Source organism: Pseudonaja textilis, chromosome 2 (assembly GCF_049901715.1).
Source record: "Pseudonaja textilis isolate UNSWEBS1 chromosome 2, rPseTex1.2, whole genome shotgun sequence".
In the NCBI taxonomy this organism is placed as follows: Eukaryota; Metazoa; Chordata; class Lepidosauria; order Squamata; family Elapidae; genus Pseudonaja; species Pseudonaja textilis.
This window is the reverse complement of record NC_141991.1, coordinates 121,469,090-121,491,781: the sequence shown is the minus strand read 5'-3', so window position 1 is coordinate 121,491,781 and position 22,692 is coordinate 121,469,090. Positions and strand designations below refer to the sequence as shown.

The following is a 22,692-nucleotide window of genomic DNA, read 5'->3' as shown; positions in this document are numbered from 1 at the left end:
TTGGAGCGTTATTTTTCTTTTCATTACTTGGAGGAAACATTGTGACTTTATTTGCTTTAAGGCAGGTATTGCCAAAAAGGATAATTGACTTTTCTTTTTAGCCATGTGGAAAAACCTAGTTAAGGCTCTCTTACAGCCTATCCAAGGGCCCTCTATCTTTATATAGGGCAAATGCAAGCTTTTGCATACCAATGGAAGATAGATACCTTGATAACATTTTAATGGCATCATTTGTATTTTTGCCTGAGGTGCATAAAGATCTTGGTTTCTCACTAAGATAAACTTTAGAGGAACTTCTGTCTCTAATTATTTCTCTAGTTTATTTCCTTTATAGTGTTTTATCTTGTTGTATTTCTGTTTGTTTTGCACTGAGAGCTGCTCAGATTATTCCAGAGTCTGGAAATTGGATTACATAATAAACCAAGATTGGCATGTTTAGCTAGAGGAAGAACCCTGCATCTACATAAGAATAAGTCAAGTGCTCCCAAGTGGACAGAGCAGGACTTTCATTTTGCAAAAGTGGAGTTGGGAAACCACACCCAGGTCCCACCAGATCCAAGATTTGCATGGGCCCAGAGTCTGCTGACCTTTCAGAAAAGTCTTAAAAACCTGGTTGTTCCCTAAGGTTGTAAAGATGGAGTGTTTTGGGGAACCCGGGGTTTGTGTTTTTTGCACTTCCTTGGTGGAATAATTGGTGGGATAATTATTTTTAATATACCATGGTGTCTTTTATTGCACTTTTTAATGCTTTTATATGTAGATTTTTGTTTGTATGCCTATTTACACCCCCCCCCAGAATTATTAGATTCAGATAGAAAAAAAAGAAAAGATCGGGTTAACATGTATACATGTATGTACTTGATAATTGAACACAACCAAAAAGCACATAGATCAACAATTACATCTTTCGTTAGTGTTGCTTCAAATAGTTACATTTAAAAGGGCTGTTCTTCCTAAAATGTTAGTTTCATTTCAAATCTATTCAGTTTCCTACCACTAGGTTTCATAGACTAAAAGGGAACTTTTATACATTAAAAATCTAGGTTCAGAGAAACAAAATAATTAAAAATAGCATTAGGCATGCCATCTTTGAAACAATGTTTTGATGCCTTTCAATTAAGATAACCTAATTAGGAGTTAACATGTTTACTGGATACAAATTTGTTAGTATTTGAATACCTAGCAGGGTAGTACCATTCCTAATATTAAGAAATTACCACCTCAAATTTTACTGAAAGCTTATTCGTTTGGAGAAGTAAAATATAATCTGATTTTTCTACCAATCTTTGTTCCTTTTTTAAGCATGAAGATGTTCTTACTCAGAACAACAAAGAGGAAGATAAGAGGATTTTATAAATATTAACTTGTGACTATAAACTCTTTTACTACTCAAGATATTAAGCAAAATATTTGATGAAAAATTCTAAATTGGTTTCCAGTAACTCAAGTCATCCCTCCTGAATATGTAAATCATCTTAAATTACTATTAACAGCATATGGATTTAAAAGCACCTTTTTTTCAAAACTATCTAAAATTCTTACATTAAGTCTTTTAAAACATGGGGTGAAAATTTGGGGTTGTCTTTGTTCCACATTCATATCTGGTCTCCTTTTACAGTGTTTGCTACTTTAAAATGTTAGGAACAAAAACATTTAATACTATAGGGCTGTGTGTGTACATTTGCCCCTATGGTCACATATAATACACATGCATATGATTAGTCCAGCCTGGCATATTTATTGGGAAGTAAATCATGCTGATCTCCAAGATGAAGGAAAAGGCACCTGTTCAGATAGCCTCGAAGAGATTTGGGGTTGAAACGGGGAAAACACAGAGACATCTAGGTTTATAGAGGGATCACAGCTGAATGGAGGAAAATTAACTTTGCACCAAAATGCGCACAGTGAAATCTTCTAGAGACTGGGAACCATTATTATTATTATTATTTTTGCTACACCAGAATTTTAAAAGATGGCTTGTTGAAGTAGCCATAATGACCTGCTTCCCACATCCTCTCACTATACCAAAAACAAAGAAACCACACCACGGTTTAATGCCTCGTTAAACGCAGCCAATGCTCTCTAACCTAATGAATGGCAGTTTTCCCCCCTGCAAGCGCTGAAGGTTTCGAAGCGGGCTGCGTTCTTAGGATGCTGTCGGGGGAAAAAGAAGCTACAAGCGCTCTTGAAAACAACCGGCAAGCTCGCTAAATGCAGGTCCTCGCATTTTCCCGACTTCTTGTTTTGCGCTGTTCGATAACACGGGAAAAAGGGTGTTGTTGCTTGCTTCGGAACGATCCGTTTTTAAAGGCACGTGAAGAACCGAAGCTCTTCGCTTTTTCAGGCAGCGCTCCACCTCTCCCATCCCCACCTTTAGGATCTCAGCAGTCACTTATTCGGCTTAGATGGGTTTATAGATTCGATCCGCTATTAAAGAGGATCGAAGAGCTGGGGGAGCGGGTCGGCGTGCCAAGCCACAAAAGGAAAGGACAATCGGGGAGAAGCCGAGCACATGGCCGAAAGAAACTCGCTGCGCATTTTTATTCGGGATTTAAATTTCACGTCCGTCCGTTCGGCGCCCACGCCCAAAGCAGGACACGTGCGTGCGGTACCGCAACCCCGAAGCCACGCAAGGCGCCAGCCAAGGCTGAAGTTTTAGCGCAAGAACCTCCCGACGCCTTTTCTTCCGCCCGCCCGAGGAGCAAAACAAGGGCGGGCGGGCGCGCGCGCCCGGAGCCGCGCGCTTACGCTCACTTGGATGTTTGGAACCCACGCGGCTCTCCATTCTAGCCGCTCGCACTTTTCATGAATGGAAGCGAGGCGTCCGCAAGGCGCACGCGCCTCTCTGCCCCGGGCCAATCAGGAGCGGCGGCTCTGAGGCCAGTGTTTTGGTCACGTGGGCGTTTGTAGTTGCGGCGTCCCCCCCGGCTCTAGTCGGGCGGGCTCTTTATCGCTCGGCCCGCCCGCCTTGCGGTACCCACCCTTTCCTCTTCTTCTCCCCCCACGCGCCGGCCGCCCCCCGCGCGCTCGGTTGGCCTTGGAGCCGCTGCTGGGCAATGCCGTTCGTGCGCTACCGAAAGGTCGTGATCCTGGGATACCGCTCGGTCGGTGAGTGGCGCTCCGCCCGGCCGGAGTGGGGGGTGGCGGTGGTGGCGGCGTCCGCTGTTTGTGTGTGTGTGCGTGTGTGTGTTGGGGGAGCACCACGTGGCAAGCAAGAGGTGCCGGGCGGCTGCTCTCCTGCGGGCGGGTTCCCCGAGAGCAGGGCCGGGAGGACGCGGGCGTGGACGGGGAGAGTTGTGTGGAAGTTCGGCGGAGGAAGAAAGTGAGCGCTGTGGAAAAGGGAGCCGGGCTTCGGGCGCACGCCGAAGCGACGGCTGGGAGGAGAGCGGGAGGAAAAAAGGGGGAGGCGAGGGGAAGGGCGGCGGGGTTTGCGCCGTTCCTTGAGCGCAGCAAGTCTGGAGGGGCGACGCGCGCGGCGTCTGGGGCTGGTGGGGGTCGCCAGGCTGGAGCGGGAGTTTGCAGGCGTGGGTGGCTGGGAGGCGGGCGAGCGCCAACAACGCCGGGGAGATTCCCACCTTTGGTTGCCCCGGTTGCTGGGCGGCGGCGCGGCGCGGCGCGAAGAGCAACGAGTTGCGCGTGTGAAGATGCCACCCTCGCACCTGGGGAGTGGATCCAGATGCAGGGACTTTGGAGCGGTCTTATTGTTGTAGGGTTGAGCTGCGAGAGGGTAGTGGTGGTGGTCGTCATCTGGTTGCAAGAGAGAGTAATAAAAAGAGTACTGTCGACCTCGGAGCATCCATATTTTGGCCGCCACAATAGGGCGTGCTCTTTTGATTTCAAATCCGGAGATTTTGAAGCCTCGATCGGATAAACCCTGATTACTTGGCTCTTCTATAAATTGCCCAGAATTAATACCCGTGGAAAGATCCGGTCAAGTAGGCAACAGAGCTCTTTGATGAAATGATACCCTTTGACTTAGGTATAGGTTTGGGTGTATAGGCTATGTGCTCTCTTGCTTTGTGGATTTCCTGTCTCTGAGCTTCCTGGGCTTGAACTTAGTGTATAGATGATTTATATCTCTCTGCTGCCTTCACGCGGTAGTGTGTGGATCAATTGTTTAAAAGGTGGAAATTTGCCTGATGAAAAAGTAGGGGGGAGGTATAAAAGGTTCCTGACAAAGCCACCCACTGGCTGCCCTGCTTTGCATTCTTGGAGAAACTAGATAAAGTCTTTGGGGGGAGGGAGTGGAATTAATTGGGAGGAGGAATGCGATTGAACAATGCACATGCTTGCATCCAGCTTTGCTCTTCTTATTAATGAACAGCTTACTTTTAAACAGTCTCTGGAGATAGATTTTCTGCTCTTTGGGCTAAGGTTTAGTATTAGTAGCACATGAGTAGGCAAAACTTGTAAGTAGTGGGCAGCTATTTCCTGACCTTTACTAGTTTGTCCTCAGGGAGCTATTTGTGCCTACCCAATTCCCAACCCATCTGATCTCCTCTTCCCCTGAAGAGAAATGCAAGGAGTCACCCGGCCTATGTTTTCTATTAATCCATGTGCAGTGGGAGGAAATGAGCAAGAGGGCAAAGGTTATTCACGGGTGTCTGGATTGTGAAATCATTTGTTTCCTTGGATTAAATTTGCAACAGCTTCCCCTCACCCCCCTTTTTAAAGTGATTATGTGAAACACTCATCTGGGTACCTCTGGTAGTATGAAAAGGTGCTTGAAAAGAAAGGAGATTTTTGCTCCTCCTGCCCCGATGGATGCCTAACTTATGGGCCCTGTTGAAAAGTGATGTGTATATTGAGCTGTAATGTATACACTTGGTTGATTAATCAACCATCTGTGCCTTGTTTGAACAGATCAGAATGGGGATTGAGATATATCAGAACTGCTGTTGTGAGTAATTGCAAAAGAAAACACTTCACATTTGGGCTAAGAATTTGAATTACAAACTTATTTAATTATACACTGGCCCTAATCTTTCTGAGTGATGCTGTCATTAGGATTGTTTTTGGTACCTATGTGTATAAGCAGAGATTGATGGAATCTCAGTATACACCAACTATTGTATGCCTATGTCATCTTTCCTACAGGAGCCGCTCCCCCTCCCCCCTCCCCCGCCCTGTGAAATAAGGTCAGTCTGGAAGATAATATCTGGATTAAAATCATTCAATAAAGTTCATACCTGAGAAAATATTTAAAATCTCCATTCTTTTTAACTTATTACTATGCTTTTTTCTTAAATTTTAGGCACCTCATTCATCTTCACTGCAACTGAGAAAAATATAACAGCACAGCATCCTAGCTTGTTATAGAGCAGGGTTGTCAAACTTGTGGCCCACGGGCCAGTTGCATCACTTGCTGCCCACGCCCACGCCCAGTTTAATGAAGTGGGGGAAGTCCCAATAGGTCACATGATGCCACAGTGACAATGCAAGTTTGATACCCCTCCTGTAGAGTGTAAAGCTCTAAAATAATGTACTGCTATCCTAAAAGAAAGCTTATAATATAAATACTAAGTTTGGTATTGATAGTTAGAAACTGAATACCGTGATTTCTTTGTATTTTGTACATGCTCCTCACTCAGATGTACAATCTGAGCCAAGAAGCTTAATATGGTAGAGGAACAGCATGCCAAGAACAGCCTTCTAAATTCAGCTGTTGTGAATCTTCCTAAACAGTTCCTTGGCTAAGTGTGACTAAGCTTTGCAAAATATACTTGCCTTCTCCTGATGGTCTCTTGGTATCTACAGCTGGAAACTGTTGGCTAAATTACAGTGATGGATAGCAAAACTGTGATCAGCTGTTAGGAGTACAGAGAGCTTCTGATTTGATTGGGAAGAGGGGCATTGGAATGAGCGTGAGTAGAAAAGCCTCCACTGTCCTTTCCTGGAAACATTCCCCTTAGTGACTGTCCAAACGGATAGGGCTGCTTTCATGAGTCACAAATAAGTTCACGCTCCTTACGGCTTCTGCAGACCTCTAAATCAAATCTCAAGCATGACAGGTCTTGTACTTGTACACTAGAATGGCACTGAGGAAATAATATTGGGATTTGCTTTCTTCCTCATCCTTAACCATATATATAGCCTGGAGACATGAATTATGTATGTGTGTGTCCTTTGTTGCTAATGTTTTTTTTAAAAATCCTGATTCATGACAGTTCATGAACAGACCTTGGATCTTCACCATTACAACCTTATCTAAGTAGAACATTAATTGTCTGATCTATTTTGTTTGGTGGATTTGCTAGCTGAGGGTAAAGCAAAGTTAAATAGTTTGTTGTTTAATATCAGATCCTAGCTGTGGCCTTATGTGAACTAGGCTATCATGATAAGAGAAACCAGGAGACTGAATCTAGTCCCACTTTAGGTATGAAAGCTGGCTAGGTGACTTGGGCCAACCATATTATCTCAATTCAACCCACCTCCCAGGATTGCTTTGGGGAAAATAGGAGAAGGAAGAAGTATTAGGAATGTTTGTTGCCTTGGGCTACTTATAAAGGAATAAATGCCTGATAAAAAACAATATCATATAGTAAATTCAGCAGTTGTATTTATTAATCTGGGATTTAGATTTAGCATGCTACATAAACCTCATCTACCTGTATTCAACTATGATATGTCCAAAACTAATTTTCCAGAGGGAGAGCAACACAGACTGCTTGGGGATATTCATATATAATACTGGTATGCAGCACAGTATAGTAGGGTACTTATCTATTACCAAGGAGCGATCAGTATTGGAAATGCAGCAAAGTATATGTAAAAAACTGTTTGACATATCCTTCATACTTATTTTGATGTTAAATCTTTGAAAATTGAAATTCCAAACATAATTCATGATATGACAGGATAGCTTAAGTGCTTCCTAAGAGAAATTAAAGGGGAAGATGTTATCAGTAAAAAAGTACACCATTATAGATGGCATGAAATTCCAAGTCACTGTAATATTGAGAGTTTTCCATTGGAAAAAGAAATTCCTTACCTTTGTTGGGTTGATACAATAGAATTATAAGACACAGCTCTATCTTCATTAAGTTTACTGTAATTTTTTTTTTTGCTTGATTGTTGTGAGCCAACAACATTGGCTCAGTCATTGGGATATGGGTAGCATGTTCTCTCTGCACGCTACAGCTTTTGAATTTCATGACTTTCTGGTCCCATTGTTTAAAATCAGAAATATGAAGGAGTGAGGACAGGAATAAACACAATTTTACCTATTAAATGATACAAATTGCCTGCATCTGATAAAATGGGCTCCAAGAGGTTTGAACTGGTGACGGATCTGGAACTGCTGGGATTGATTACCATTCTTTAAGCACAGTATGATTCCTTCTCCCGAGCTTAAGTTACACTACTGGAATACAACACTTGGGACAATTAATCATAGTTCTGCAGCCAAACCTCTGGGTTTTTCTCATTTCTGATACTCTAAATAAATTTAAAGCTTGTGGTTGTTTATATCTAGTAGAGATTTTTTTTAAAAAGCCTGTTCGTGGCAGACCCTCAAATCTGGTATGGAATGTACACAATTTTTTGTTTAATTCTCCCGTTTGGATATGTTAATCTTAATAATTGCAGTTTTATCCTGTTACCCTGAACGGGGCAGTTTTCATTGCTGTGATCAGAGTGAAATGAATGTTTTCTATTGTTTTAAATTATATTCTTCATCACCAATAAATCTCCACAGCAATAATTTTTTTGCCATCTTTCCTCTTCAGGTAAGACATCTCTTGCTCACCAGTTCATTGATGGGGAATTTCTGGAATGCTATGACCCCACTGTGGAAAGCAGTAAGTGTGCTATTGCTGTGCTTTTATTAGAAGTACGTCTCTCCTCTTCCTTACTGGGAAAAAAATATGTTAGGGAGAAGTAGGGCTTCTTCAGTAGTACAGCTGGCTTACATAACCTCGATTCTATGCCAAGGAAAGCTATATTGGCAAGTGTAAAGAAAATACATTCATGTTAGCATTGTGTTTGCTTGAAAGGAAGATGACCCTGATCCCCAAAGGGTTAATAAACAGGGAGAAATACACATATCTTCTGCATGCGCTACTTCCCTTCCACGCCAACCTACAATTGCCATCTCAAATCCAATTCTCAAGATTCCTTCTCCCAGTAAATGTCTCCAGCACACTTACATATGCGTTGGCAGGTGTATATCTGTATCTGCCAGCACCTGTTCTCCATAAATGAAAGCCGGGATTCAAAATAAGTATATGTACAGTGAATTAATAATTAATTTGTTTAATTAATTGTTTATAAAATAAGATGTCCCAATTATAAAGCAGTTTATGGGATCTCCTTCCAGCAGAGGCCATAAATGGAGTAAAACATTCCAATAAGAGAAGGGATATAGTGGTTTGGCAAAGGGAAGGGGAAAATGCATGTGGGTGGTGGAGATGAAAGGAAAACCAGTGGTAGTGGACAAGAGAAAAGAAAAACAAGAGAGGCTCTGTTTATGTCTTACACAAAATTCACAATGGAATCCCTCCCAAGGTTTTATGTTCAAACAAATGTACTACGTATATCCAGCAGAGGTGGGATGCTACCAGTTCGGCTTGGTTCTATAGAACCGGTAGCTCTGAAGAGCTGCAAACACCGAACCAGTTTGGTGGGACGACCTTTTGGTCGTCTCTTTGGCCCACCCCCCCACCCACCTGGACTCTTGGCTGTCCTTTATTTCCTGCTTTTTCAACCTCAGCTGCTTTGCGCGGTGCAGCTGAGGTGGAAAAAGCAGGAAAGAAGAGGATTTTCAAACACTGCGCAGAGCGCTTGTCAGCTGTCTGGGCGTCACAGCTGAGGTTTTGGGGGAACTGCTCTATACCGCATGTATGCGTAGCAGGTGCACACGCGCAAAACTCCTTCTCACCGAACCGGTAGTAACCGGTTGAATCCCACCCCTGATATCCAGACTTTGCAGCACCAGAGTCTGTAGCCACTTAAACCTCTACCCACTCACACCATATCTTCCTTCTATTGCTTGCAGGGAATTTTCCTTCTCTGCCTTGCAATTCACTGGTAATAGTTTACATATTCACAGGATAGAAATTTCTAGAGCTGCAGGTTCTGCAGATGATGAGTTCATGATGTTTTGACCCGGTTAAAGCAAAGAACATGTTTATAACGTTTAAGAATGATGGGAATGCATTTTTTTGTCTTTCCAATCTTTCTTAAGAATACCCAACCATCTCAGAACACCACATAATACTATTATCATATTCCATGACTATTTCTACAATTAGAAATTTTTATTCATACCATTAAAGTAACTTTCCATAACTGGATGCCTTCTAGATGTGTTAGATCCCAGACTTCCAGGTGGCTGGGACTATGGAAGGGAGACTTGAGGAAAACCGTGATGGGATGTGTGAAGGGAGAGCAGCTTTTGTCTAGTCCTTCAGACATTATTTCATTGAGCAGGAATTACTGTGGGCCTGTATCCATTAACTTGGAAGTGAGCAGAGTGAACTTAGTATTCTAGGATAGCTGATGTATGCCCAGGTAGAATGTCCTCAAAAGAGAGATTAAACTAGCTAATCTTTCATGCACATGAAATGGAATCTGTTGGGGACAGTCTGGTACTGATCACCGAGAAATAGGACATGTCCTGCCCTTTTATTCTTCTGCCAAGCCCCTGCATTCTCCCAATGTTTAAATTCTTAAGAGTCCGGCACGTAGGAAAGAAGAACTTTCTCTCTTCCTGCCCGATCAAAACAATTTTGAGCAGAGTCAAACAGAAAATTACTTAACACAGTTCTGAGTGTGAACTAATTTGATTGCTGAGACCAGGAAGGTATGAGGCTGGTTACAAGTATATACGACTCCAGCACAACCACATATATATCAGTATAGAACGTATCTGTCATTTCTCAAATTTTACTAAAATCAGAAAAAAAACTAATTTTTTTGAGGGGCAGGGTGTTAAACCCAGAGTATTTGTTTTCTTTTGATGAACAAAGATTCAGTAGTACCTCTGCACTCATTTCCTGCTTTGCCACAAACCTTTTCCCCTGCACACCAGTCCTTTCCTGTTTTTGTAGGGGGTTGCCCTTCCCGCCCATTTTATTCAAAGAACAAATTTAGGTGGCTGGAAAGCAGGTTTGCTTATAAATCTGTTGTTCTGTTCGCTGAAATAGTTAATTTAGTTTCTGGAGGCTTAAGGATCACAGGTGGAGAGGGGAAGGTTTAACTAATGAAAGCATTTACTGGAGCACAGCTAATTTAGCAATAAATTATTAAAAGAGTCGATGCGTGTGTACATTTGCCCAATTTCTCATAAATTGAATATTATTTATACAAGGGAAGTAGTTTCAGTCTACTTTCATTTCAGTCCCATTAGCTGCCTCTCCGCTGAATAGAGTCCCACATTGTAATTTTGATCCTCTCTTCTTATAAACATACGCTTATGTAGGTTTGCCAACCTGTTGCATTACAGTGGCTTCTCCAAATCCTTGAGTATGTCACTCAAGCCCCCTTAATTTTAATTAAATGGGACACCCTCTGGAGGTACTAGACAATTGCCCCATCATTTCACTTTGCAACCAGAATGTGTGGGCCTTCTTTCTTGCCAATATAAATTCTTACAACTGACACGTTGTCATGTCGGTTTCTGCTGAAGATTTATTGCAATTGCTTTGCCAACTTCGGAAACATCAGCTACAACTAAATGTAGCTGGTTTCTACCATGCTTTGCAAACAATAACTGCAACACAATTGCTTTGGCTTGTGAAGCAGCAAGAGGTATCAGCAAAACACTCTTTTAATTGGTATTTGTTTGTTTGCTTGTTTATTTGCTTGCTTGCTCTCTTTTGAGTGCCTCTGTTGGATGAGAGATTTCCTTCCAATGGCTCTCACTGGAAGAAGGGGATGATAGCTTCCCCCAGCCTGATATTGGTTGTAGAAAACAGAATGAGTGCAAACCTTAGGGAAGGAAAAAGCTGTCAAGCCTACAAGTAGACTTTGACTTATGACCAAATTGGACCTGGAATTTCAATTGTTGAGTGAAGTAGTCATTAAGTGAGACATCCACATGACCATTTCACTCAACTGCGATCACAGCTTTCCCTGTTGGGCGGGAGGAGGTCCTGGTACCCCAACTTGTTCCCTGGCTCATAAGGCCCTGCAAGAGTCATCAAGTCAAGCAAAACTGCTATGAAGCAGGAGAGACTTCTGCCGGTTACAGGCTCATTAGTATATACAAGTTTTCCATGGGCTGGAAGACCTTGACTGGTTACAGTGTGTAAAGGTATGTGCAAAGGTACCACAGACCAGGGGGCCTTGGTTGGCTTCAGGGCACAGCAATGTGTGTAAATTGCTCCACGTATATTTGTTTTCTCTAGCTGTTGATACACACACACACAGATGATGCTAGGCAGAACTCTTCTCCAAAAGCCATCTCACGCTATTTTGCAACTGGGCGTCATTCTTGTAATTATTTGGAAAGCTCTTCCAATTTACACATCTTAAACAAGTGGTCATAAGTCAAGAACTACCTGCAGTTCTAGGCCAAGGCTGGCTCTGGCTGAAGGAAAAAGTGAGAGGTAACAAAATAAAAATGACTCGTGCAGAGAAACTCAGGATGTTGCTGGCTTTTAGGAAGGGATCAGAAAAGCTCAAGTAACATCTGTATCGTCTACTTTCTTCCTTCTCTTCTTTTTAAGCTTACAACAAAATGTTGATGGTGGGAAAAGATGAATTCCACTTGCAGCTTGTGGACACTGCAGGACAGGTAATTTCTTTTTTTCTTCTTTCCATCGTTTCATGTGCAAATGGGAGTGTGGCCTTCCCTGCTCGTCATCTGTCATAAGAGATAAACAGTTTGCATCTTAATGCTGCTTGCTTGGGAGTTGTAGTTGGGCCATCCAACAGTTGGAGTGGTGATGTCTCTTTACGATTCATCAATCTGAACTTCGCTAATGTCCCTTGAGTGTCAAGCAATCACCTCAGAGCTTCAATATCCGCTGACATAAAACTCCGCTTTCACAAACTGCTTATTCAGAAAAGCATATATGCACTCGGCATTAGAAATGATCCATTCCTGAATTAAAATTTCCCCCTAGTTGGTATCTTTCAGCAATCTCACAGAGCAGCAGTGCCCAGCTTTTTTTGCACCAAAGACTGGTTTCATGGAAGACAATGATTCCATGCACTGGGGCGGGGGGAGGAGAGGGGAGTATAGTTTCGGTTTCACTTGCTTACCTGCCATTCACCAATAGCTGCGCAGCCCAATTCCCAACAGAGATTGGAGTACCCCTGTCATAGAGTGATAGAGACTTTTCTTCTTCTGTTTGTTTGTTTTTTTGTCCAGGATGAATACACTATCTTGCCTCACTCATTTATCATTGGCATCCATGGCTACGTGCTGGTCTATTCTGTCACATCCCTCAGAAGGTAAGAAGGCACAGATAGAGCCTGATTACGACACAAGGCAGTTGGACAATGAGGTAATGATGGAAACAAGGGAATTGCCTGAACTCTGTAAGGCAGTGGCCCCCAACCTTTTGAGCACCAGGGACTAGTGCCATGGAGAAAGATTTTTATCTCGACCAAAGGAGGCATGGTTTTGCATGCTACTTGCATATCCTGCAGATGCAGTTTTGCTTGTTGGCGTGGCCCACTTGCTGGCATGTTGCGGCCCAGAATCAATCCATGGACCAAGGGTTGGGGACCCCTGCTGTAAAGGTCTTGAAACAATGAAGTCCATCCCTTAATTTGGGTAGTCCTTGACGTCTAACCATTAGTTTAGTGATTTAGTTCGAAGTTTAGAACAGCACTGAAAAAAGTGACCTAGGAGCGTTTTTCACACTTATGACTGTTGCAGCATCCCCATAGTCAGATGATCAAAATTTGGACTCTTGGCAACTGGCATGTATTTATTATGGTTGCAGTGTCCCACGGTCATATGATTACCCTTTGCAATCTTCTGAAAAACAAACTCAGTGGGGGAAGTTAAATTCATTCAGCAATCGTGTTACTAACTTAACTGCCGTGATTCACTTATCAACTCTGGCAAGAAGCCGTAAAATGGGGCATAACTCATTTAACAATTATCTTGCTTATTAATGGAAATTTTGAGCCCAGTTGTCCTAAGTTGAGGACTACCTGTATTTGCAAGTCCACAGAAATGGGTTTGGGAAAGACATTAAAGGCTTGGAACAATAGCCTTACTAGTCTCTTTAAACCCAGGTTTGTCTAACTGGAATACTGTGTTCATATACCACCCTGTCTTGTTTTTCAGTCATCTTGAAATACTCATTTAGTATTTTTTTAAAATCTTCTAATCAAAAGCATTCAAATACACAAATACTGGGTAATGGCTTCCTATCCATAAGGGGCATTTTAGGGATAATGTTTTCCAATGTTTTCTAGTAATCCTTGGCTCCCACTAAAGATATAAAAAGCTCTTCTGGTCTTCTTTCTTGAATTTCCCAGTTTTCAGGTGGTGAAGTCCCTGCACAGCAAGTTACATGAAAGCAGAGGGAAGACAAGGTAAAGATTAGCATGGCAGGTCAGGAAGGGATGCAGCTGTTCAGGCAAGGTGTGCAAGCATATTACTAGGGAACTCTTGTCTGAAAGGACGGGGTAGGGAAGGGTTCGGTGGCTTGCCATATCTGTGTAAACATCTGGAAATGTTAACTTGTGTACTCCGGATTCTCTCCCAGAAATAGATTCCAGACTGAACAACATTAGTACAATAAGCCACCTCTAAATGATGACACTTTTTAGGTTTATATAACACAAAAGGTTTTGCATAGAATGTAGTGATACCAATAGAGAACTGGATTCCTCTGAGCATGTTCATGTGACATTTCTCTCTCCAGTGTTTTAGAACCTCTGCAAATTGCAGATGCGTGGACTTCAACTCCCAGAATCCCCCAGCCAGCCTGTTAGCTGGGGAACTCTGGGAGCTAAAGTCTGCATGTCTTAAAATGTGCAGAGGTTGTGAAACTTTTACATCAGGGAATAAGCGTAGAACAGTGATGGCGAACCTTTTTGTTGTGGTGTGCCAAAAGCGCGCGTGTGCCGGCACCCACAATGCAATGCTCTCCCCCCTGTGCATGCATGCGCAACCCGCCCCTTACCTGCACCGCGCATGTGTGCACCTCCCAGCTGATTTTGGGACCATTTGAGCCTTTTTCACCCTCCTGACGACTCAAGGGAAGCCTCTGCAGTTTCAGAAGGCCAAAAAATGGGCCCGTTTTGGCACTTCCAGTATTTCCGGAAGTGCCGAAACAGCCCCATTTTTTGGCCTCCAAAGACTGCAGAGGCTTCCCTCGAACCCTCAGGAGGGTGAAAATGGCCTCCCCCAGGCTCCAGAGGCCCTCCAGAGGATGAAAACGGGCACTTCCGGTATTTCCGGAAGGCTCATTTTTCAGCCTCCCAAAGCTGCAGAGGCTTCCCTTGAGCCTCTGGAACAGGCCGAAAATCAGCTGGGAGGTGCACGCATGCGCAGTGCAGGTAAGTTTGGCTGGGGCTCGCGTGTCCACACAAATGGCTCTGCGTGCGTGCCATGGGTTCGCCATCACGGGTGTAGAACATGTAAAATGACAGGTCTATTTTTTAAAAGTAGGTTCATTTTAGATGAAGGCAAGGTACATTGGAAAATGCAAATTGTCCTCAACTTATATTCATTTAGTGACAGTTGGATGTTACAACAAGACTGAAATAAGTGACTTACAATCTGTCCTTGCACAGAATTTGGGCATTTGGCAATCTGCATATATATTTTAAGATGGCTGCAATATCCTGGGTTCATGTGATCCCCATCTGTGACTTTCTCAGCCTGTTTCTGATAAGCATAGGTGGGGGAGGGAGGAGCCAGATTTGCTTAATGACCATGTCATTAATTTAACAATTGAAGTGATTCATTTAATAACTTTGGTAAAAACATCGCAAAATCTGGTGCATCTCAGTTAACAACTGCCTTGGTTAGCAACAGAAATTTTGGGTCCAACTGTGGTAGCAAGTCGAGGACTACCTGTGTTTTCAATTGCAACCCCATGCAACCAAAAATTCAGAACTATCCCAGCTATAGGCAGAATTATTGCATTAAGTTACAAGCAAGTGACCCCCCCCCCCTTTACATATGACTGTGGACGTTGTGAGTGAAGGGGGATGACTTTTCTGTTTAGCATTACAAGAAGCAACTTTTAGAAATGTTCCTTCTTCGTTTGGCAGGATGCCTGTAGTTCTTGTTGGCAATAAAGCTGATCTGTCCTTAGAAAGGTAAGAACTTTCATCTATTGCTTAATAAATGATAGCTGAGGTTTAAGAATAGAGGTATCTTCAATCTCTTTAAAAGATTGGCTGTAATCTGAGTCATTTTTTCTTTCTAAAGGAGTCTGCACTCTAGAATCATAGCAGATAAACTTACTTGGAAGAATTTTGGAAGTTTTGTAGCACGTTTGCAAAAAAATTTACATTGCTCGGGAACATGGGGGTGTAATTTTTGTTACTTATTCTTAAACGGGCTTCCTTCTTCCATTCCCTCACATAAGTTCTAATCTCTCCTGGCATTTTTAAAAGCAAACTTAGAACAAAGGTTGTCACTGCCTTCTCTCAGGATGTGCTTTGATTTCCTTAATAATCCTGAAAATCATTTCTCAAATTTTACATATTTTCTTTCGACTGGCATTCCTGTGCTTTTATGAATAGCACACTGTATGTACCAGTGGCTACATCCTCATTCCTGCCATTCCAAAGGAGAATTTTATCTTAATTGGCCCCTTTTGTAAATAATAATAAAAAACTCTGGTGGATCATGCTTTAGGGATAGGGCTGTGTGTTTCTGAAATGTTTATATCAAATCTTGTATCTAAAGAAAAAAAATAGGTACATTGCTTTTTTTAATTTATTTTATTCACAGAGTTAAGGTAAAATACAAACTTTTTTAAAAAAGAAAAAGAAATTTTACCAAAACAACAAAAATAGACAAAATATTAAACAGGAAAATATGCATTAAAAGAGCAAAAGGCAGAAACACACACATATCTTATCCACTCTAGTAGAATACTGATAAATATATTGCGTAATAGTTCCTCCCATCCCTGGGAAGCAGGCCCCAAATGTATAAACTTCTACATTTATTTACAACCAATTTGACCTGTCATCCATCTACTATGTATAAAAACAAACTGGTTAACAAACTATAAGAACCAACAACAAAGTTAAACTTCAAAGCCTTCTGTTAACAATCTATTATTGTATTTAACTCTCATGGCTTCTTATCTACCATAAGCTAGTGTGGTCATTATCTCTGCATTGTTTTTAACTCAATTCTTATGAATACAAGTTTTTTGAAAATTAGCATTGAGTGAAAGAATAGGATTTGGGTGTTTACAAACCGGCTTATGCTGAGTAGAAAATAGGGTAGGGAAGTCTTACAGTAGTGTTGATCTGTTATGATTTTTATGCTGTGATTCTTTTAAATTAAATTTTAACAAGCAATATCGGATAACTAAAAAGGTAAAGGTAAAAGTTTCCCCTTCCCAGTCAAGTCCGACTCTAGAGGGCAGCGCTCATCTTCGTTTCCTAGTCGAGGGAGCCAGCGTTGTCCAAAGATACTTTAATGGTCACATGGCCAACATGACTGTACACCAAGGAGCACGGATGTTAACATAACTCCAAGGAACATAGAGAAGAAAACAAGCAAGAAAAAGTACAGAAAATACAAAAGAAATTTACTGCAATAAGAATAAAGAGACAGTTATTGTACATGTGAAAACTTCCTATATACTGTATAAAGTATACCAGATTATAAGCTACTGCTGTTGTGGTTATAATGTGCCCGTAAAAGTTATAGAGTTGTCTTTGGTGAGAAGGGTATCATACAAGTTTGATAAATAAATAGAAACACACAGACAGCCTCGAAGTTGACTATAATATGACAGTGTTGGTGAGGTTTTGTTTTGTTTAATTACTCCCTTATTTTCTTTTGTTTAATTACTCCCTCATTTTTAGTCGTCAGGTAAAGACAGATGAAGGCCGGAAACTTGCTGATTCATGGGGTGCTGTGTTTTTGGAATCCTCAGCAAAAGAAAACCAGGTATGACTCTGATTTCACTTAAATTAAAGAGAGGGGGATAAGATCTAAAAGCCATAAAATGCCACTTCAAACGTCCATGTCAATCCATTGTGCTTTCTGCAACAGACTAAGGATTTTTCACAGGTTTAATTTCAAACAGAATGAGTGCATGGGTTGAGTTCCACCTTGAAGAAAAGAGTACCGTGTTTCTCCAACAATACAGCCTCCACCAATAGGAAGGCCCAGCATGATTTCTAGGCATGAGGTGAAATTAAGCCCTACCCCCAAAATTTAGGCCTATTTAATCCATGTGTTTCCCCGCCATTTCTCACATCGTTCGTTAAAACTACATGAGATGAAGAGAAATGGCGGGGAAGGGGGGGAGAAAACTTGCCTTTAGGAGTGCCCTGCATGTACCCCAGGCGAGAATACCACAATCTACTACCGATAGAACATTGGCTGGTAGAAGCTCCCCGAAGGCAGAGTCACCAGCCGCTTCTATCATCTGGTAGAAGTGGCCTCGGGGCGAATGCCCACGTGCACGCCCCTCGCCACAAAGCCCTTTCTGTTGGCCGATGGAAGCTCCCCAAAGGCAGAGTCACCAGCCGCTTCGGGGCGAGGTGTGGCTGCCCGCGGAGCGCTCCTGACAGGAGCGCCCCACGCACGCTCCCCTTGCCACAAAGCTGTTTCTATTAGCCGATGGAAGCTCCCCAAAGGCAAAATCACCAGCCGCTTCTATCAGCTGGTAGAAGCAGCCAGGGGCGAATGCCCACGTGCACTCCCCTTGCCACAAAGCTGTTTCTATTGGACAATGGAAGCTCTCCTAAGGCAGAGGCACCAGCTGCTTCTGTCGGCCGGTAGAAGTGGCCTCAGGGCGAGTGCCCCCCACACACTCCCTTCATCCCGAGACCGCTTCTACCGGCTGACAGAAGCAGCTGGTGACTCTGCCTTCGGGGAGCTTCCATCAGCCGATAGAAGTGGCCTTGTGGAGAGGTGACTGCGCATGGGGCACTCTAGGTTGGGGTGCGTGTGGGGGAGGAAATTAAGTTATCCCCCAAAAGACGTCCTAGCCATTCTTTGGGGGCTCAAAAAAATATAAGACCCGGCCTTATTTTATGAGAAACACGGTAGCTAAGAGTTTTCTTTGTCCCAATGTCTAAATACAAGCAGATAACCTTGTTCTTTTTTTAAATATTTCTTAGTAATTTCACCAATTAAAGGCAAACACAGGCACAAAACTAATGCCCTCTAATGCAGCGGTTGCCAACCAGTGGGCCTGAGCCCACTGGTGGGCCGTGAGAAAATTTTGGTGGGCTGCAGAGAAATCTCACCCCCAGAACACCCCCACAAAGCAATTAATCTAGGCTGCGCAGAAACACAAGGCTGCGCCACCCACATGGCCCGCGAGAACCCTCCCCACCCAGTTACTCCTTACCCAGTAAACTTGCATGCTAAATTGCTATTTTTCCTTTTTCTGACCATCATCTGTTCTGCTGTTCCGGGAGATTTAGATTAGCTAGGAAGCAGGAAATACTTGGATTTCTTGCTTTCTAGCTAGTCTTTAGATTTTCAGCTCAGCACAGCTGAGCCTCCCTTAGGACTAGCAAGCAAATTCAGTGCAGACTCAGGGCAAGCAAATTTGAGAGACTGAGCTAGCCGATGGCAGATAGATCACTGAATGATTCTGTAAGCAACTCAATCTGCCTGCTTTGCCTGATTTTGGGTAAAAGTTGCTCTTTTTTATAAAAAATTCAATATTTACATACATGATGTGTTGTGAATTAATTTTGTGAGTTTGCTTGCAAGCAAATTTTATGTGACAGACTGAGCTAGCCAATGGCAGATAGATAGATCTCTGAATGAATCTGTGATTCTGTGAGCAACTCAATCTGCCTGCCTGCTTTGCCTGATTTTGGGTAAAAGTTGCTCTTTTTATAAAAAATTCAATATTTATATAAATATTTATATTTACATACAAGCCATGCCCATCCAGTCACATGACCACCAAGCCACACCCACAAATTAGGCCACACCCACAAAACCAGTTAGTGGTCCCTGGGATCTAAAATTATGAGTTTGGTGGTTCCTGAGGTCCAAAAGGTTGGCGACCCCTGCTCTAAATGGATAAAAGAGGGAGATTGTTCTCTGTTGTCTCTTCAAAATAGGAGAGAAACTTAGTCTTCCCACCAAAATAGCAGAGCACCAACACAATACCACTCAGTGTGACAAGAGGTCAGTAATGTTATGAGTATTGTGGTTAAGGCACCAGGCTAGACACTGGGAGATGGTGAGTTCTACTCCTGCCTGAGCCATGAAAGTCAGTTGGGTGACTATGGGCCGATCACTCTCTCTCAACCCACCTCACCTCACCTCGTTGTTGTTGTAGTGAAAACAGGAGGAAGGAGTCCCAAAGGTGCTTTTTTCAAGAGGCAGCTGGACTTTCTTGTTTGGACTGGACCACTTCATAAATGCATGGCACAACAGAGGAGAACAAACCCATCAGGACAAGATTCAGCAGTCCATCTACATTTAAAAGACAAAGGCCACTCTTTTGAAGACAGCAAAGTCCACATTTTGGACAGAGAGGACTGTTAGTTTGAAAGAGGGGTCAAAGAGGCCATCTATGTCAAAATCGAACAGCCCCCTCAACAGATGGGAAGGGATACAACATCATCTATCTCCAGTTTACAACGCAGTCCTTTCAACAGTTCCAAGAAGCCTCTACACCTTCACACCCATTTGCATGACTCAAATGACCCCTGAGGACACATATGGCCTCAAAGACTCTTTAAAAGAATGTAAACGACAAGCTGTCTGCAAGGAGTATAAATCCTTCCATTCTCCATCATCCAGTCAGAACTGAAGAAGCTTCCTCGATAAGAAAGGTCTTCAAAGAAAAACAAAGTCCAATTGCTTCTTGAAAAAAGCACCTTTGAGACAACCATGACCTGGATGACTGAGAATCTCCATAGACAGGAGGTGGGAGGTATGTTGGGTACGTTCACCGCCTTGAGTTATTGGTAAAAACAACAAAGACAGGGTACAAATAAATAAAAAGTTCTTTGCTGCTTCTTAAACACAGTTGTAAAACTTTTCTCTTGGAGTGACTCTGGCACCATCTTTCTTCCCTGCAGATGACTCAAGGTATCTTCACAAAGGTCATTGAAGAAATTGATCGTGTGGACAATTCCTATGGTGAACAGCGCAATTGCACCATAATGTGATGCTGCTTTCCCCTACCTGTGATGCTGCTTGGCCAGTGGGCGGGTGGGGGTAAAGCACAGACCCAGGCCAATTTAGGGCAGGTATTGTGGCTACCTAGAGCCCTGATCAGCAGGTCTGAACTAACTTACGGGTAACTCACACACAGATACAATTATACCTCATCACTGGTCCTCCATGGGAGGCGGCCATGTTTTGCACATTAGTTTGCTGGAAGCAATCCATGTATGTATTTCCTGTACATATATGTATGTGTGTGTTTGTGTGTAACGTATTGCCAAATGTTTACAGAAGTGGGAGCCACAATAGGATCTAGTTATGATTTGTTATATAGGGATTCGTGTGTGTGTGTATATATATATATTTATAACAAAAGTTACAATCAGCTCACCTGTTTACAAAAGGAACTGTTCACAACTCAATGTAACAGAGAGGCAGCTGAATGTAACATTTTCCGAGCGGGATCTGCTAAAGGCCAGTAATTTTGTTTGATAGTTTTGTTTTGGTGATAGCTGAGCCTTGGACCCAGATGCGTAAGTTAGTTTTCAGTTGTAGCTCTTGCAACACGTGGCCTTATTTTATTTTTTTTTATCAGGGTGAAATTTTATGACGCAGCCTGGATCCAAAGTTGGGTTTTTCTTTGCTAGAAATCACAGTGTGGCTGAGGTCTTAGCGGTGCTTAGGCAACTTTTCTTTGGTTATATGCAAATAAATATAAATTTCTTTAAGAACAATATTTTTGTGGAGGAGGAGAGAACTTTTCGTTACACTTCAGTGCATTAAACACTGTCATAATTGCATCGAGCCTCTTTGTATAGCAGCTATCTAGTTTGGCTTAGTAGTATGCAGAAGAAAAAAAAAAAGGCAAGACAAAATGGATGTGCCCAAGCTTAACAAACATTTCCATGTCTTGCCTATAATTGTCGCCTCTTTTTGGAGGCTTTTTGAAATGCTGCAAAGGAGTTTGTAAGGCGGTAGCTGTAAAAGGGACTGTAAAAGCTGTAGCAGTGTTTGTCAGACTTGGCAAAATGAAGATGTGTGGATTTCAACTCCCAGAATTCCCCACTGGGGAATTTTGCAGTTGAAACCACACATCTTTAAAAAATGGCCACGTTTGGGAAATGCTGAGTTTACAGGATAGAATTATATTTCATTGTTCTTTGGTGGGGAAAAACTGGGAAGGGAGGTAGCTTTCGTGAATATTTTTCTATAAAATCCTGTGAAATCCTGTGATCATGCTGAGGTGCAGAAGCAAAGCTAAGAAAGAACAATTTGAGCTGAAGCTTACAGCTTTCAACTTCCCATTTGCGTAGCTGCCTTTTTGCCTTGAATTAGGCATGCTAGCTTAATATTGTGACATACATGCACACACGTGTGTGTGTTTGTGTAGATAGATGTATATATAAGAATGAAAAAAATGAAGATTTTTAAGTGGTTTCTTGCTGTCCACAACAGCGGACTCCAACTGTGGCAACTTTAAGCCTGGAGGACTTTAACTCCCAGAATTCCCCAGCCAACTGGCTGGGGAATTCTGGGAGTTGAAGTCCTCCAGGCTTAACGTTGCCATGTTTGGAGACCCCTGGTCTAGGAAATGGCCAGTCTCTCTGTTGATCACATGCTTAATCTGAGCCTAAATAGCATCGCTGTGATTTTCCTTTGGTTGACTTGGTTGGGCACACTCAAGCATTGCATTTAATGCTGGGAATGGGATTCCAGACTAGAGCTGAACACTGAAGGGAATGAGTGTGCCTAAGCTACATGGACTGCAGGGTGAGCCTTTGGAAACAAGCTCTCCAGTGAAGCCCAATAAACTTTAAACTAGAAAAAGTGGGGAGGATTGCTTTGATGTTGTGGAACATAGCATCTTGTCAAAAGCACATCCTTTATTTTCATAGTTCTTCCTGCCAAAAGCTGTCCCTCTGTGCTGAGGGGAACTTGAACCTTGGGCCCAATCTTCCTTTTTGTGCAGTCCCTACAAAGCTATTTTCCAGATGAAATATTTGTTGTTGTTGTTGTGCCAGTGCATGTGTTCATTTCGGTGATGCTATTTTTCAGAAAAGCTTCTCATTTTTAAAGATGTTCCCAGAGTGCTTTTCGCAAGGCCGCTAGGAATGCTTTTATGTATTCAGAATGAAATTGGATGCATAGATAGGGAAAGGGATGGCTATGAGATTTTTGTTGAAAATTCTGGTTTGGGAGGAATAGTCTCCTTGTACATGATCTTCAGTTGTAAAAATTGCTTTTTTGAAATGAGTGCTTTGAGCCAATAGATTTATTGCTCTCAGAATGAATCCACTTGATCCCTGTACTTGGTGGGTGGCCATTTCATAAGGAATTTATTTTGCATTTTATTGGGACTTCCAGGAATTACTGTTTCTGTGTGTTGTTGCTCCATTTCTATAGTGTTGACTATTTCCCCCAGATCTTGTTTTGAACTC

The 22,692-nt window shown here is 42.5% G+C and overlaps 1 protein-coding gene across 1 annotated transcript; it reads left to right on the top strand.

Moving 5' to 3' along the window:
* The first annotated feature begins 2,986 nt into the window (after positions 1-2,986).
* On the top strand, positions 2,987-21,723 carry RHEBL1 (RHEB like 1). The gene is made up of 8 exons (XM_026711215.2): positions 2,987-3,108; positions 7,728-7,799; positions 11,670-11,737; positions 12,317-12,399; positions 13,441-13,497; positions 15,187-15,234; positions 16,969-17,053; positions 20,167-21,723. The coding sequence occupies exons 1-8, from the start codon at positions 3,057-3,059 to the stop codon at positions 20,254-20,256; spliced, it is 555 nt and encodes a 184-aa protein (XP_026567000.1). The 5' UTR covers positions 2,987-3,056; the 3' UTR covers positions 20,257-21,723.
* Positions 21,724-22,692: the final 969 nt, after the last annotated feature.

Coding starts and splice junctions, on each gene's coding strand:
- RHEBL1 (XM_026711215.2), top strand. CDS start 3,057: ATGCCGTTCGTGCGCTACCGAAAGGTCGTGATCCTGGGATACCGCTCG. Junction 11,738..12,316: donor TTGTGGACACTGCAGGACAG/GTAATTTCTTTT, acceptor TTTTTTGTCCAG/GATGAATACACTATCTTGCC. Junction 12,400..13,440: donor TCTGTCACATCCCTCAGAAG/GTAAGAAGGCAC, acceptor TGAATTTCCCAG/TTTTCAGGTGGTGAAGTCCC.